The sequence below is a fragment of the Amblyraja radiata genome, chromosome 38 (genome assembly GCF_010909765.2).
Source record: "Amblyraja radiata isolate CabotCenter1 chromosome 38, sAmbRad1.1.pri, whole genome shotgun sequence".
NCBI lineage: Eukaryota > Metazoa > Chordata > Chondrichthyes > Rajiformes > Rajidae > Amblyraja > Amblyraja radiata.
This window is the reverse complement of record NC_045993.1, coordinates 10,210,983-10,226,834: the sequence shown is the minus strand read 5'-3', so window position 1 is coordinate 10,226,834 and position 15,852 is coordinate 10,210,983. Positions and strand designations below refer to the sequence as shown.

Sequence of the window (15,852 nt, the reverse complement as noted above, 5' to 3'; positions counted from 1 at the left end):
AGGGTTTCGTGGTTGTGAGCGCTTTGTTCAGGCGAAGCGAGTGCAGGAAGTGAAGGATCAGAACAACGTGTCATATGCAGAGGCAGCTCAAAGGGTGGCTAGAGAACGCGGAGATGTGAGCGCTGGGACTAGAGTGGTGCTAGGAAGCCAGATCAATGTGCCAAACTTGCCGTCGGCTTTTCCATCTGACATGTTGATTTTTAATAAGGAGTAATTTCTGTCTTTTGTTTCTGATGTGCTGGTAGGAGCTAAGAAAGCAGCTAACCGGTCAGATATCATCAGGTTAGTGGTGGGGGCAGCTGAAAGGTTCCTCAGTGTAAAGCAGTTGCCAGAAAAGTTGCATCAATACATGACGGAGAGTCAGTGTATGGAGAGGTCACAGTTGTCGAGAGCTAGCAGTATGGAGTATGTCAGTGAGGTGGATGATGGGGATCCTCATTAACACCATAATGTTTTATATACTTCAATGGAACGCCCGGAGTCTGATTGGAAACGGTCAAGAGTTAAAGAGATTTGTTGATGAATTTAAAGAAGCACCAGAATTAATATGTATCCAAGAGACATGGTTAAAGCCCTGTCTAGATTTTGTAATCCCAGGTTATGAATGTGTGCGATTAGATAGGTCTGATAGATCAGGTGGGGGTTGTGCAACTTTTGTTAAGACTGGGTTGCAGTATGGGAAAGTTGACATTAATTCTAATCTTGAGGTTTTGGCTGTGGAGTTTGGAGCAGCCAGAATTCTATCACTGTGATAAATTATTATAACCCCTGTCAACCCTTGATATTGTCAGATTTTGATGAGATAATGGAGAAGGTAAGGTGTCCTGTTATATGGATTGGAGACTTTAATGCGCATAATCCTTTATGGGGTAGTGATCACAGGGATAAAAATGGTGTTATTGTTGAAGAATTTCTAGACAAGTATGAGTTGGTATTGTTAAATGATGGAAGGCCGTCTAGGTATAATATTGTGAGAAACACCTGCAGCCACATAGATTTATCAATTGCTTCATCAAATTTAGCAAGAATTGGTGAATGGGATGTAATGGATAGATATACACTGGGTAGTGATCATTATCCAATTTTATGTAGGTTTGGTAGGGATTTGAGGAGAGAAGTGGAAAAGAAAGTCCCTAGATATAACTTTTCTCAGGCCAAATGGGATAAATTCCAAGTGAAGGCTCAAAGTTTGGTTGGAGAGGTTAATAGTGAGGGTTCTGTAGATAGTTGGAATACTTCCATTAGTCTCATGATTCATGAGGCAGCTTGTTGTACTATTCCTGTGAAGCAGGAACCTAGGTCCCGTATGTCTGTTCCTTGGTGGAATAAAGAATGTGATGAAGCTGTAAGGAATAGGAATATAGCCTATCGAAAATTAAGAAAGTATCCAATTTTGGTCAATGCAATGGAGTACAAGCGGCTAAGGGTTGTAAAGGATGCAAAGAGGAATAGTTGGAGGAAGTTTTGTGGTACGCTAGGCCTGGGAAACTCCAGTAAGGCATTTGTGGTCAGCTGTGCGTAGAATGTCAGGAGTATATAAAAGAAGTTTGTTACCAGTGTTGCAGAAGGGTGAGGTGGTAGCAGTCTCCAATAGGGTTACATTACTGGGCTAAACTTTGTGGGTGTAATGATACCTTCCCAGCAAGGTGTTTGTTGCAAGAGGTTGATGATGGTAACAAATATAACACATTTTTTGTCATTATAAATCAGTGGGCTAGGAAGCTGGGTTTGGAACAAGGGGGTATTATAGAGCATACAATAAGGCTACCTGTGCCCTATTGTGTTCTTCCTGAACTGTTTATTGAGCTTGCTTTTCTTCAGGAAAAAGATAAGCGCGAGGTGACTCCAAGAATAGTGGAATATCTTAATTCAATCAGTGTGATCACTTTGATTGTTTTTACAGATGGATCTAAAGATCCAGTTAGTGGGAGAGCTGGGTTTGGAGTGTATGTGGAGCAGCTTGGGTTGAAGATTGGCCGGCGCATTTCTGATGGAAGCTCTGTTCTCACGACTGAATTAATGGCAATTCAATGGGCTCTATGGTGGATTGAGGAAGCCAGTTTTAGAGAAGTCATTATCTGTTCTGATTCTGCAGCTGCTCTTGAAACTTTAAGAGTAGGGAAATCTAAAGCTCGTCCTGACATTCTAAATGAAATCTTGAGTGTGTTTTCTAGAATTGGGTTTGCGTGTAACATCACTTTTTGCTGGGTTCCCGGGCATGCTGGGGTGAGGGGGAATGAGCAGGTGGACCTCATAGCAAAGGAGAGTTTAAGAAGAGAAATAGATATCCATATATCATTGGGGAGAGTGGAACTGAGAGAAATAATTAAAGAGGGCTTAACAAAAGAATGGCAGAGAGGATGGGAAATGGAAGTCAGGGGTAGACACTACTTTTCTATACAATCTGAAGTTAGGAAAATATGTTTCTGTACATCTCTGTCCCGTAGGGACTCAGTTAAACTGTGTAGATTGAGGTTGGGACACTGTGGGTTAAATTACTATTTGTGCATTGTAGGGAAACATGTTTCTGGCTTGTGTGAATGTGGGAGTAATGAGACAGTTAAGCATGTTTTCCTAGAATGTAAAAAGTACAGGGTAGAAAGAAAAGTATTGTTTGTTAGACTGACAGGACTTGGAGTTGAGGCTTTTTCTGTTTTATCCTTGTTTGGACACAGTGTTTGGACACAGTGAGAAACATCAACTGATATCCAGGGTCTCATCCATACCCCGTAACACTGCTCTCTCTCCCCATCCCCGCACTCGCAACAAGGGCAGAGTCCCTCTGGTCCTCACCTTTCACCCCACCAGCCGGCAAATACAACACATAATCCTCCGCCATTTCCGCCACCTCCAACGTGACCCCACCACTCGCCACATCTTCCCATCTCCCCCCATGTCTGCCTTCCGCAAAGACCACTCCCTCCGCAACTCCCTCGTCAATTCTTCCCTTCCCTCCCGCACCACCCCCTCCCCGGGCACTTTCCGTTGCAACCGCAAGAAATGCAACACCTGTCCCTTCACCTCCCCCCTCGACTCCATTCAAGGACCCAAGCAGTCGTTCCAGGTGCAACAAAGGTTCACCTGTATCTCCTCCAACTTCATCTACTGCATCCGCTGCTCTAGATGTCAGCTGATTTACATCGGTGAGACTAAGCGGAGGTTGGGCGATCGTTTCGCCGAACACCTCCACTCAGTCCGCAATAACCAACCTGACCTCCCGGTGGCTCAGCACTTCAACTCCCCCTCCCATTCCCAATCCGACCTCTCTGTCCTGGGGCTCCTCCATTGCCAGAGTGAGCAACAGCGGAAATTGGAGGAACAGCACCTCATATTCCGTCTGGGGACCTTGCGTCCGGATGGCATTAACATTGAATTCTCCCAATTTTGCTAGTCCCCCCCTTCCTCAACCCTCTAGCTGTCTCCTCCCACCCTCCCATCCGCCCGCCCTCGGGCTACTCCTCCTCCCCTTTTCCTTCCTTCTCCCCCCCACCCCCCATCAGTCTGAAGAAGGGTTTCGGCCCGAAACGTCGCCTATTTCCTTCGCTCCATAGATGCTGCTGCACCCGCTGAGTTTCCCCAGCAATTTTGTGTACCAACTGATATCCAGGGCTGTTCTTCAATTCCTGCAAGTTACAGGACTGTATGTAAGAATTTAGTTCAAATTTTGACCTGTGGAGGGCAGTAATACGCTTAGCAGCGTCTACACTGCCGGAATCCTACAAGAAGAAGAAGTACCTAATGCTGGCGTAGCTCAGCGGGACAGGCAGCATCTCTGGAGAGAAGGAATGGGTGATGTTTGGGAGGGTGTATCTTCGGTATGGAAACGTAGAAAATAGGTGCAGGATATTTTTGAAATATTTACAAAATTATTCAAGATAAGAATGGAACCTAATACTGAAGTGATTATATTTGGAGTAATGGAAGATGGGAACATCTTGAAGAAATGCGATTCCTCCTAATGGATAAATCAAACCAATTCATAACGAGTTGGTCTCCATTTGTCGTCTTTTTGGAATCATATGATGCAACACAAGTGTAAAACCAAACGGTCTCAGGACTGGACGAGGGATGGTCAAGATATTTTGTGTCTTATTCTCTTTTTCCTATTTTCTTTTCTTCAACTTTTCTTCATTCATTCTTCTTTTGTCTTCTTCACACACTATATATCTCACGTCTTTCTATCCTTTACTATCTAATTTCTTTTTCTTATTCTCATCTTTCTTATAACAAAAAAAAATAAGAAGCTGTACATAAAATGTATTATGAAAATATATATTAGGCACTTTGGTGCCATATGATTGTACTTCTAATAAAATAAAATATTTTAATAAAATAAAAAAAATAGGTGCAGGAGTAGGCCGTTCAGCCTTTCGAGCCAGCGTCGCCATTCAATTGGGGTGGGGGGGGGTTGCACGTAAGGTCGTCAGGCCAAAGGGCGTGAAGCACAGAGTAGCTCGATCCTTCTGGAGTACAAGGCAGCTTCCGGCATACACTAGAAACACACAAAACGCGTACTTTCTTACCTTTCTTAGAGCTGTAAAATATTGACCTTTCTGTCCAAGGCCTCCTCCGTTAATATATAAATATTGATTTCTCTAACTTCAAGTAACCCCGGCGTTCCCTCTCTCTCCACCCCTCCCCCACCCAAGTCGCACCAGCTTCCCGTTTTCACCCAACAAACAGCTAACAACGGCCGGTTTCCCTTATCATCATCACTTTTTTGCGTATCTTTCATTCATTGTTCTTTATCTCACCACATCATCGTCTATATCTCTCGTTTCCCTTTCCCCCTGACTCTCAGTCTGAAGAAGGGTCTCGACTGAGTTACTCCAGTATTTTGTGTCTATCTTCGGTGTAAACCAGCATCTGCAGTGTATGAGATGATTGCTGGTCGGCGTGGACTAGGTGGGCCAAAAGGCCTGTTTCCGTGCTGTGTCTCCACAGTCTCAAGGAGGAGGGGGAGGGCAGGTGGAACAGATAGGGGTGGGAAACTAAACTGAGTGAGCAGGAGGTCGGGGGATAATCAGAGCGTGGGGGCGGCGTGGTGGCGTAGCGGTAGAGTTGCTGCCTCACAGCGCCAGACACCCGGGTTCCATCCTGACTATGGCTACTGTCTGCGTGGAGTTTGCACGTTCTCCCTGTGACCACGTGGATTTTCTCCGGGTGCTCCCGTTTCTTCCCACATTCCAAAGACGTGCAGGTTTGTAGGTTAATTGGCTTGGTATAAATGTGAATTGTCCCTGGTGTGTGTAGGATAGTGTTAGTGTGGGGGATCGCTGGTCGGTGCCGACTCGGCGGGCCATCATCACGCTGTGTCTCTAAACTAAACTAATCTAAGTATGCAAAGGGTCGCCACGTACGTATTGGCTGCCGACAGTTATGAGTAGTCCCAAGGATCTCTCTTCCTTCCCACTCCCACCCTCCCAATGCCGTGTCCCTCATTGTTCTCTGACGGGACTCGCGCGGGCGACGACTCTCTGATGCCCCTCCCCCCCCTACCCTCATCAAACGCCTCCCAACTCTCTGCCAGACTTAGAGTCATAGAGTCTTAGGGACGACAGATGGCACAATGGGCTAAGTGTTCGGCTGGCGACCGGAAGGTAGCCGGTTCGAATCCCGCTTGGAGTGCATACTGTCGTTGTGTCCTTGGGTAAGACACTTCACCCACCTTTGCCTGTGTGTGAATGTGTGTGAGTGATTGGTGGTGGTCGGAGGGGCCGTAGGCGCAGATTGGCAGCCACGCTTCCGTCAGTCTGCCCCAGGGCAGCTGTGGCGACAGAAGTAGCTTACCACCACCGAGTGTGACTGAGGAGTGAATGAATAATGCGATGTAAAGCGCCTTGAGTATTAGAAAGGCGCTATATAAATCCCATCCATTATAAAGTGATGCAGCACGGAAACAGGTCCTTCGGCCCAACTTGCCCACACCGGCCAACATGTCCCAGCCACACCAGTCCCATCTGCCAGCACTTGGTCCATACCACTCCAATCCTGCCCTATCCTTGTACCTGTCCAACTGTTTCTTAAACATTGGGATAGTCCCAGCCTCAAGTCCCATAACTTTTAGGAGTGGCCTTTTTTTTGGTGGGAGTCTTGGGAATTTCATGGGAGGGGAATAATTTGGATTTGAAGTAGCAAATACTGTTCTGGTCGCCCCTTCACATAAAGGACGTGCAGGCTTTGGAGATTTACCAGGGTGCTGCCTGGACTATATGGGGTTCCAGCAAAAGAGAAATACCTGGTCAGACTTAGATTGATTTCACCGGAATGTCCAAGGCTGAGGGGGGGAGACCTGAGAAGAGTTTATAAAATGATGAGAGACGAAGATAGGAGTCAGAACCTTTTTCCCCAGGGTAGAAATGTCAAGGACAAGACCAGGGGTGGGGAACCTGCGGCCTGAAGGCTGCATGTGGCCTTCAAGGCCATTAAGTGCGGCCTTTTGAATGAATCAAAATTTTATAGAACAAATCCTTTTATTATTATTATTATTATTATTATTATTATTATTATTATTATTATTATGTTTTTGTTCATCTTTTATTATTTTTATTTTAATCTTAAAATGAACGTATTTAAAATACCAAAGCGTAAAAGAAGATTCAACGGAATAATCCTCCCCGACTGACAGCCACAATTAAAACATTAGTAAGTCATGAGGGCTATTTTAACAAAATATTGAACATTTTGAAGTATATCTAATTGAAGTTTCTTGGATGCGGCCTTGTTAGATTACAGCTAACTTAATGTGGCATTCCGACATGAAAAGGTTCCCCACCCCTGGACTAGAGGGTATAGATCCAAGGTAAGAGGGGGAATCCTTAAAGGATTTGAGTGCGGAAGCATTTTTATATAAAGTGTAGGAAAGAACTGCAGACTGAAGAAGGGTCTCGACCCGAAACGTCACCCATCCCTTCTCTCCAGAGATGCTGCCTGTCCCACTGAGTTACTCCAGCATTTTGTGTCTATCTTCGGTGTAAACCAGCACCTGCAGTTCCTTCCGACTCATGGGCAGCATCTAATTAAACCAGCATATAATAATATTAATACATTTTATTTGCGGGCGCCTTTCAAAGTCTCAAGGACACCTTACAGAGATTAACAAGAGAGAAAAAACATATAGTCGGAGTAAAATAAATAATAAGGACATCACCAGTACACAAATTAAAGACAAACAATCAAAAACACAATGTGAAGAGAGAGCAGCGGTAGCTAAAGCGCGCCAGCATCCACTGTCCCTTCCGACAGCCATCTTGGACACAGACTAATATATTAACTTACACACAAAAAAAATCATCCCCCCACAATGATTGCCACTGTGGGGGAAGGCACAATGTCCAGTCCCCATCTCCAGTTCTCCCAAAGTCGGGCCTATTGAGGCCACCGCTATTGCCTCTACGGAGGCCCGATGTTCCTGGCCGTTCTGGTCGGGTGGTGTTGCCCCGGCGTCGGGAGAGTCCTCTCAGCGGCTGGGCCACCTGGAACGGCCGCTTCGTAACTGGGGACCGCGGGTCCCGAAGCCGACAAGGCCGCGCCGGTTTGGAGCTCCCAGGCTCCCGATGTTAGAGTCGGCGCCGCCCGTTCCGCTCCGCAGCCCGGAGGTGTTGAACACGGAGCGCACCGGAGCTCCAGCGCGTCGATCCAGCGCAGTGACCCAGGCAAGGCATCGCCCGCTCCGCTCCGCGATAGCGCTCCAGCGCTGTGCCGCCACCGAAGCCGAGGTGCTGGGCGGTTCCCGCCAGGAAACGGCGCTCCACGCCCGCTGGTGGGCCACGAGGACGGGTCGACGGGGCAGCCCGGAGAAAAAGCTGCCTCACCAACCAGGTAGGGACCTAGAAATATTATTACCCTCTACCCCCCCACATTAAGAAGTAATTTCTCCCACAGACAAGGCACAGAACACACCAAAACTTCCCAAAAAAAAGGTGAATTAAATGGACAGCTGCTGGTTAGCAGCCGTTCCCCAAGATGGCTCCTCCTCGACTAGCAAAGAACTGCAAATGCTGCTGGTTTATATCAAAGATAGACACAAAGTGCTGGAGTAACTCAGCGGGTCAGGCAGCTTCTCTGGAGAAAAAGGAATAGGTGACATTTCGAGTCGAGACCCCTCTACGTGCTGTAAAGTCATGTGTTGTTCCACCATAAATAAGAAGCTAGTCAGAAAATTGGATTGTGTTTATTATAGAGGCATCAGGCAAATTTAAATTACGTACAAGTAGATTCACATAGTATTTACACTGAGACTTAAGCCCCTGTCCCATGATGCGAGTTTACCCAAGAGTTCTCCCGAGTTTAAAAAAAAAATCAAACTCGTGGCACTTCATCACCAGTATTTTTTCACTCTTGGAAATTTTTCACACTGTTGAAAAAACCCACGAGTTTCCGCGTTTCCCGAGTACCTGCCGTTAGCGTTACGAGCCGCTACGTGACATCCACGAGCTCCGACGTACCCGCTACGTACACGCTACGTACTTACCACGAGTTTTTTTTTTTTTTAAACTCGGGAGAGCTCTTGGGTAAACTCGTATAGTGGGACAGGGGCTTGAATGAGATATTTGTACAAAAATATAGACGATTGCAGTCAGGGTTGTGGTCCAGTGGGTACAGGCAACGGCAGTGGTGATCGGTGGGCTGAGGCGTATTGAGGGGGCTTTGAGGGAAGGGGTGATCCAGCCCCTCACACAAAGCCCACTGTGTTGATCTGCAGAGTTCACCATGGAGCCAGTGGGGTTACGCTCTCTGCCCTGAGTCAGGGGGTCGTGGGTTCAATTCCCATCTAAGCACACAGTCCGGGCTAACATAGACTGGTATTTAGTTTTAGTCCAGAGATACAGTGTGGAAACAGGCCCACCAAGTCCTCGCTGACCAGCGATCACCCGTACACACACTAGTTTTATGTTAGGTACACAAAAATGCTGGAGAAACTCAGCGGGTGCAACAGCATCTATGGAGCGAAGGAAATAGGTAACGTTTCGGGCCGAACCCCTTCTTCATAGTTTTATGTTATCCCACTTTCCCATTCCCTCCCTACACACCGGGGGGGCAATTTACAGAGGGCCGATGAGCCTTCAAACCCGCACGTCTAGGGGAGGAAACCCACCCACGCGGTCACTGGGAGCACGTGCAAACTCCGCACACAGGTCAGGATCTAACCCGGGTATCTGGCTCCACCCGCTGTGCCACCGTGCCGACCAAAGTGTCATAGCCACAGTCTCTGTTGGATCTGCCAAGCTCTCACCTCATCTCTCCTGCCTTTGTTCATTAGTGATTCAGGTAGGAGCAGGATTAGGCCATTCGGCCCATCAAGTCCACTCCGCCATTCAATCATGGCTGATCACTCTCTCCCTCTGAACCCCATTCTCATGCCTCCTCCCCATAATCCCTGACACCCGTACTATCGATCTCTGCCTTAAAAATATCCACTGATTTGGCCTCCACAGCCGTCTCTGTCAAAGAGTTCCACACATTCACCACCCTCTGACTATAGAAATTCCTCCTCATCTCCTTCCTAAAAGTATGTCCATTAATTCTGAGGCTGTGCCCTCTGGTCCTGGACTCTTCCACTAGTGGAAACATCCTCCCCGCATCCACTCTATCCGGGCCTTTGTAGCTTCCCCAATGACAACAGGAAAGCCAAGATCTGTCCGAATCAATGGGACATTCCTCTCGTCTAACTTGCTTGCAACCAGCAAAATACAAAGTGCTGGAGGAACTCAGCGGGTCAGGCAGCTTCTGTGGAGGGTGGTGGACAGCTCGTTTGCAGGCGTTATATTTGGTCTCTCCTCTCATCCGGCGTTACAGCCTTGGTCATTGCTGGCCCGGCCGATCTCTTCTCTTCCCCTTTTCACACAAGGGGTGGCAGGTGTGTGGAACAAGCTGCCGGAGGCTATCGCAACGTTAAAGAGACATTTGGACAGGTACATGAATAGGGCAGGTTTGGAGGGATATGGGCCAAGCGCGGGCATGTGGAAACAGGCCCTTCGGCACAAACTTGCCCACACCGGGCAACGTGCCCCATCTAATGGGACTAGTGTAGATGGGGCACGTTGGGCGGTGTAGGCAAGTTTGGGCCGAATGGCCTGTTTCCACGCTGTATCACTCCAGGGCTTGACAAGATAATTGTGCTGAGAATGTAATGTATTGTGGATGAGTCTTGAACACCTTGAGAATTAATGTGTCCAAAATGTTGGTGGGAGTGGGCAAGTTTGGGCCAAAGGGCCTGTTTTCACGCTGTGTCACTCTATGACTCCTTACCTCAGATTTCCTGCCATTGTAGCTGGCCACAAGGAGGCTAGGATCTGCCGAGTCAATTGGGCATTTCCCCCTCCCCTGCCCAATCAAACGGGCAGAGTTGCCGCCTCACAGCGCCAGAGACCCGGGTTCGATCCTGACTACGGATGCCGTCTGTACAGAGCTTGTACGTTCTCCCCGTGACCTGCGTGGGGTTTCCTCCGGAAGCTCCGGCTTCCACTCAAACCCCAAAGACGTGCCGGTTTGTAGGTTAATTGGCTTCGGTAAAATTGTAAGTTGCCCCTGGTGTGTGTGGGACAGTGTTAGTGTGCGGGGGTCGCTGGTCGGAGCGCACCAGGTGTTTCCGCACTGTATCTCTAAACTAAACTACACAAAGCCTAAAGATCGCGAGTTACCGTACTCTCATTGCAATGAAGTGGAGGCCAAGAAGACCATCTGCACCAAAGATCTTGATCTGCACTTCAGGTGCTCCAGCGCTGCCCGATTCTAGGTCGTGTAGTTGGGTGGGTTGCCAGAGGTGGTGGCATCTGGTGACTGCTCCTGAGGACCTGCAGGGACACAGGTGGGAATATTCCTCAGCGGATTCAAAAACCACAGGAGACGGAGCTTCACAAACATGCTCTCCCATTCAACCAACATCACATAGAAACATAGAAAATAGGTGCAGGAGTAGGCCATTTGGCCCTTCAAGCCTGATCATCCCCAATCAGTACCCCGTTCCTGCTTTCTCCCCATATTTCTTGATTCCTTTACCCCAGAGAGCTAAATCTAACTCTCTCAAGATTTCAAGATTTCAAGATTTCAAATTTATTTTGTCACATACACCTTTCGGTGTAGTGAAATTCTTTTTGCCATGCAGCGCATAAAAAAAGAATACAACATAACAGTAATAGATAGTTTCAGATAGATACATCAAAACATCCCCCCACAATGGTTCCCATTGTGGGGAAAGGCACAAAGTCCAGTCCCATCCCCATGTCCACCCATAGTCGGGCCTCCTTACTCGAGACGCGCAGCTCCGCCGCCGATGCCGAACCGAACCGTACCACTTCTCTCTTGAAAACATCCAGTGAATTGGCCTCCACTGCCTTCCGTGGCAGAGAATTCCACAGATTCACACTCTCTGGGTGGAAAAGTTTTTCCTCATCTCAGTCCTAAATGGCCGACTCCTTATTCTTAAACTGTGTGACCCCTGATTCTAGACTCCCCCCAACACGAGAAATATTTTTCCTGCATCTAGCCTGTCCAGTCCCTTAAGAGGGATTACGAAGGGTCTCGACCCGAAATGTCATCCATTCCTTCTCTCCAGAGATGCTGCCTGTCCCGCTGAGTTACTCCAGCATTTTGTGTCTATCTTCGGTGTAAACCAGCATCTGCAGTGTATGGGATGATTGCTAGACTAGGTGGGTCGAAGGTATCTCCACAGTCTGAAGGATGAGGGGGAGAGGGAAGTGAAGGGCAGGTGGAACAGATAGGGGAGGGAAACTAAACTGGATGAGCAGGAGGTCGGGGAGATTTAGGCCATTCGGCCCATCAGGTCCTGCTCCGCCACACAATCTATCTCTCCCTCCTAACCCTATTCTCCTGTCTTCTCCCCAAAACCGTACTAACACTCGTACTAACCAAGACTTTATCTATCTCTGCCTAAAAAAAATATCCATTGACAGCCTTCTGTGGCAAAGAATTCCACAGATTCACCACCCTGTTCAATTCTTCAGAAAGGAACGTCCTTCTATTCTGAGGCCGTGCCCTCTAGTCCTAGACTCTCCCACACGTGGAAACATCCTCTCCACATCCACTCTATCCAGGCCTTGCACTATTTTTGTACATTTCAACGAGGTTTTCCCCTCATCCTTCAAAACTCCAGCCAGTCGAGGCCATCAAATGCTCGACATACGTGCAGGAAGGAACTGCAGATGCTGGTTTAAAGCAAAGGCAGACACAAAATGCTGGAGTAACTCAGCGGGACAGGCAGCATCTGTGGAGAGAAGGAATGGGCGACGTTTTGGGTCGAGTCCCTTCTTCCTTGGAATGGTGCTCCGGTGGCTGGGACGGCGTTCTGAGGCGGTGACCTGAGTCTGGGGTTCAGCCGCGGGCCAGCGGCTGCGTGTGCTGGACTGGAGGGCGGCAGCTTCGACCACCCCCGGGCCGCGGTGTTTGAACCGGCCCGTTTTCGGGGTTCGGTGAGCCGTGGGACTGTTGTGCCATCGCCCGGTGGGGAATCGCCTCAGCGCAGAGGGAGAAGAGGAGGGAAGAGACTGCAGCCCTAAGATTTTTGCCTCCACCACAGTGAGGAGGTGCTTGGAGGATACACTGTGGTGGTGTTAATTTGTGTTTACTGTTGTTTATTATTGTATGATTGTATGTATGACTGCAGGCACGAAATTTCGTTCAAACCGTAAGGTCTGAATGACAATAAAGGTATTCAATTCAATTCAATTCAATTCAATTCAATTCAGACAAGTTGTGGTGTGATATGTGATTATGATATCCCTCTCCCTCCTGACCCCCCCGCCCATTTTCCTGCCTTCTCCCCGTAGCGCCTCACGCCTTCACGTACCACTTCTCTCCACGCTCAGTGATCCTTTCACTTTGGGGTTGGTCCCGGCCAACATGGCCTGACTGGCGGAGAGGACCCTGACCCTGGCCGTTGCTTGCGGCTTCGACTGTGGCTGCGACTCCGTGTCCCAGCTGACCTGCGGGGAGCGGGGTTGGCAGGGCGCCGTCTTCACCAAGGCCTCTGGCGGCCGCTTGCCGCTGTCACCGCCGGCTTCCGGCAGGTCGCCCAGCCGAAGGTGGGCCGAGCCCAGGCTGGTGGTGCGCTGGTGGGTGCGGGGGGCCGGCACGGGGGGCGGGGGCACGGCGGGCACCCGCACCGGGCAGGCAGTCGCTCGGCGGACGATGGGCCTCTCATCGATCGTCTCGGTGAGGGAGGCGCACATGGGCTTCGAGGTCCAGGGCAGGCTGGCCTTCGGGTGGAGCGGCGGTGGGAAGGTGGGTCGAGACGGCACGGGTTTCTTCACTGAAACACAGAAGCAAAAAAACCCTCGCATTTAGAAACATAGAAATTAGGTACAGGAGGAGGCCATTCGGCCCTTCATGCCAGCACCACCATACAATATCATCATGGTTGATCATCCAAAATCACTACCCCTACACAGAATGATCTGCGTTGGAATGGCCAGACTCATCATGCAACGGTGAAAGCAACAGGTGTCCTAAACTTTCTGAGGCGCAACTTTCATAATTGTTCAACTTCTGTCAAGGAGAAGCTATACTTCACCCTCGTTAGACCTCATTTGGACTACGCAGTTGCAGCATGGGACCCATACACAAATACAAACATTTCTTCCATCCAACGTGTCCAAAGACAGGCAGCTCGATTTGTTACTAACACCTATGAGAGAAGAAGCGAGTGTCACCAAACTTCTGAATTCTCTGGGGTGGAAGGAACTCTCTCCAAGACAGACGTGAAGCTCACCGTTTGACCTGTTTTTACAAAATGTTAAATGGTCAGCTCGACATAGACTACAAAGACCTACACCAAACCCAAACCAATTAGGAGAGACGAGGGCATTCGATCCAATTTGTGATCCCAGCTACAAAGACAGATGTGTTGTACAGCAATTCGTTCTTCCCCCGCACAATTAAAGCACGGAATAATCTCACCCAACTATAGTTACCCAACCAGATGCAACTAAATTTAAAGTAGCTCTTTCTTCCCAATAACCCTTCTGGCTAAGCCCTCCTTCACCACCTCCAGTTTAAATTCCATTGGAATATTTTGGAGGACAAAAAACCAAGAAGAACCCCGTTCCTGCTTTCTCCCCCATATCCCTTGATTCCGTTAGCCCCAAGAGCTATATTAACTCTCTCTTGAATACATCCAGTGAATTGGCCTCCACTGCAGGAGGGGGGGGGGACAAAAGATGGTGCCGGTGTGCTTTGTAACTTTGTCAGTGCCGTAGGTAGCCGCTATTTGTCTACATTGTGTACGCATGCAAAGAATCTCACTGTGCCTAGTCACAGGCGACAGTAAAGTATTCCTATTGCTATAGAGCGACAAGGAGATATCACATCCGACTACAACCTAAATTAAATTAAATTTCTTTATTTATATAGCACATTTTTAGTCAACTTGCATTGACCCCAAAGTGCTTCACATAATTACATCCACACACACAGGCAAAGGTGGGTGAAGTGTGAAGTGTCTTGCCCAAGGACACACACAGGCAAAGGTGGGTGAAGTGTCTTGCCCAAGGACACAACGACAGTATGCACTCCAAGCGGGATTCGAACCAGCTACCTTCCGGTTGCCAGCCGAACACTTAGCCCATTGTGCCATATGCAATCCCCTGGTCAAGCTGAAACTATCTCAGATAGACTGACTGACCACCCCCCCTCCCCAATCTTTGCACATCCCCAATCTTGGGCTTTCCACCCATCCCCTTGTTTTGATATTTCATTATCTTGTTGAGAATATTAGCAGACCAATTTCCCTCCTGGGGCAGATAAAGTTCTATCTCATCTATTGCATCATAGAATATTTTTTGTCGCTAGTCCCGTTTATCGCTCACCTTTCTTCATGGGGTTGTTGAGGGTCTGGCTGATGGGGTCAGCCTGGTTGAGCGCTGTCTGGTTTGGAGGGGCTTCCACTTTGCTGGGACCCTCCTCCACATCTGGCGGAGGTGACGATGGAGTAACCAGGGTGCGTTCTTCACACAAACTCCTGTCGGAAGAAGCAGAGCGGCCATTAAGCGCACACGGTTCGACTCTGGCATCACGTTCAAACAAGCGCTTATGGTTTAGTTTAGTTCAGCTTGTGCAAAACAAAGGATGTCGCGGTGACTTGTCACACGCGACCACAATGCATTGTTCGTTCATTCAGCCACAGGCCCTTCGGCCCACCGGGTACGTACAGACCAGCGATCCTCCCCCCCCCCCCTGCACGCTAAATCTATCCCACACACACTGTCTGGGGACAATTAAGCTGCAAACCCGCACGTCTTTGGAGTGTGGGAGGAAACCGGAGCACCCGGAGTAAACCCACGCAATTCACGGGGAGAACGTGCAAACTCCGCATAGACAGCACCCGAGGTCAGGATCGAACCCGGGTCTCTGGCCTTGTGACCGTGTGGGTTTTCTCCGGGTGCTCCGGTTACCTCCCAGACTCCAAAGACGTGCAGGTTTGTAGGTTAATTGGCTTCGGTAACATTGTACATTGTCCCCCAGTGTGTGTCGGATAGTGTTATTGTACGGAGTGATCGCTGGTCAGCACGGACTCGGTGGGCCGAAGGGCCCGTTTCCACACGGCAACACTAAACTAAACTGAACTGAACTGAACTAAACTAAACTCAGAGAGAAGTGGAAAGTTCAAGTCGAGACATAGTAGCCCAAGCATGGGGAACAATGACATTTAGGAGCACTAATTACAATTTTTAGATTAACCAATTAAAAATCTGAACCTACTCTTCCTTCAGTGCCGTGACCTCCTTGAGTGGGGGAGGGGTCGTCTGCGCCGGCTCCGTTGAGCCAATGTCTGTCTTTGTCGAGGTGTAACTGGAGTACAACGAACTTGGGCCGAACATTCCCGACACACTGAAA

At 48.7% G+C, this 15,852-nt stretch overlaps 1 protein-coding gene across 1 annotated transcript; it reads right to left on the bottom strand.

The window, feature by feature from the left end:
• Nucleotides 1-10,040: 10,040 nt before the first annotated feature.
• LOC116966985 (proteoglycan 4-like) lies at nt 10,041-15,846 on the bottom strand. Its single transcript, XM_033013408.1, has 4 exons — nt 15,718-15,846; nt 14,826-14,977; nt 12,809-13,270; nt 10,041-10,796 (listed from the first exon to the last, which is right to left on the bottom strand). Exons 1-4 carry the CDS (start codon nt 15,834-15,836, stop codon nt 10,735-10,737), a joined length of 795 nt encoding a protein of 264 aa, XP_032869299.1. The 5' UTR covers nt 15,837-15,846; the 3' UTR covers nt 10,041-10,734.
• Between the last annotated feature and the right edge of the window lie 6 nt (nt 15,847-15,852).

Excerpts from the sequence above, each read along its gene's own strand:
- LOC116966985 (XM_033013408.1), bottom strand. The coding sequence starts at position 15,836 with ATGTTCGGCCCAAGTTCGTTGTACTCCAGTTACACCTCGACAAAGACA. Across the intron at positions 13,271-14,825 it reads CAACAACCCCATGAAGAAAG|TGAAGAAACCCGTGCCGTCT; the intron begins GTGAGCGATAAA and ends TCTGTGTTTCAG. Across the intron at positions 10,797-12,808 it reads ACTGAGCGTGGAGAGAAGTG|GTCCTCAGGAGCAGTCACCA; the intron begins GTACGTGAAGGC and ends GTGTCCCTGCAG.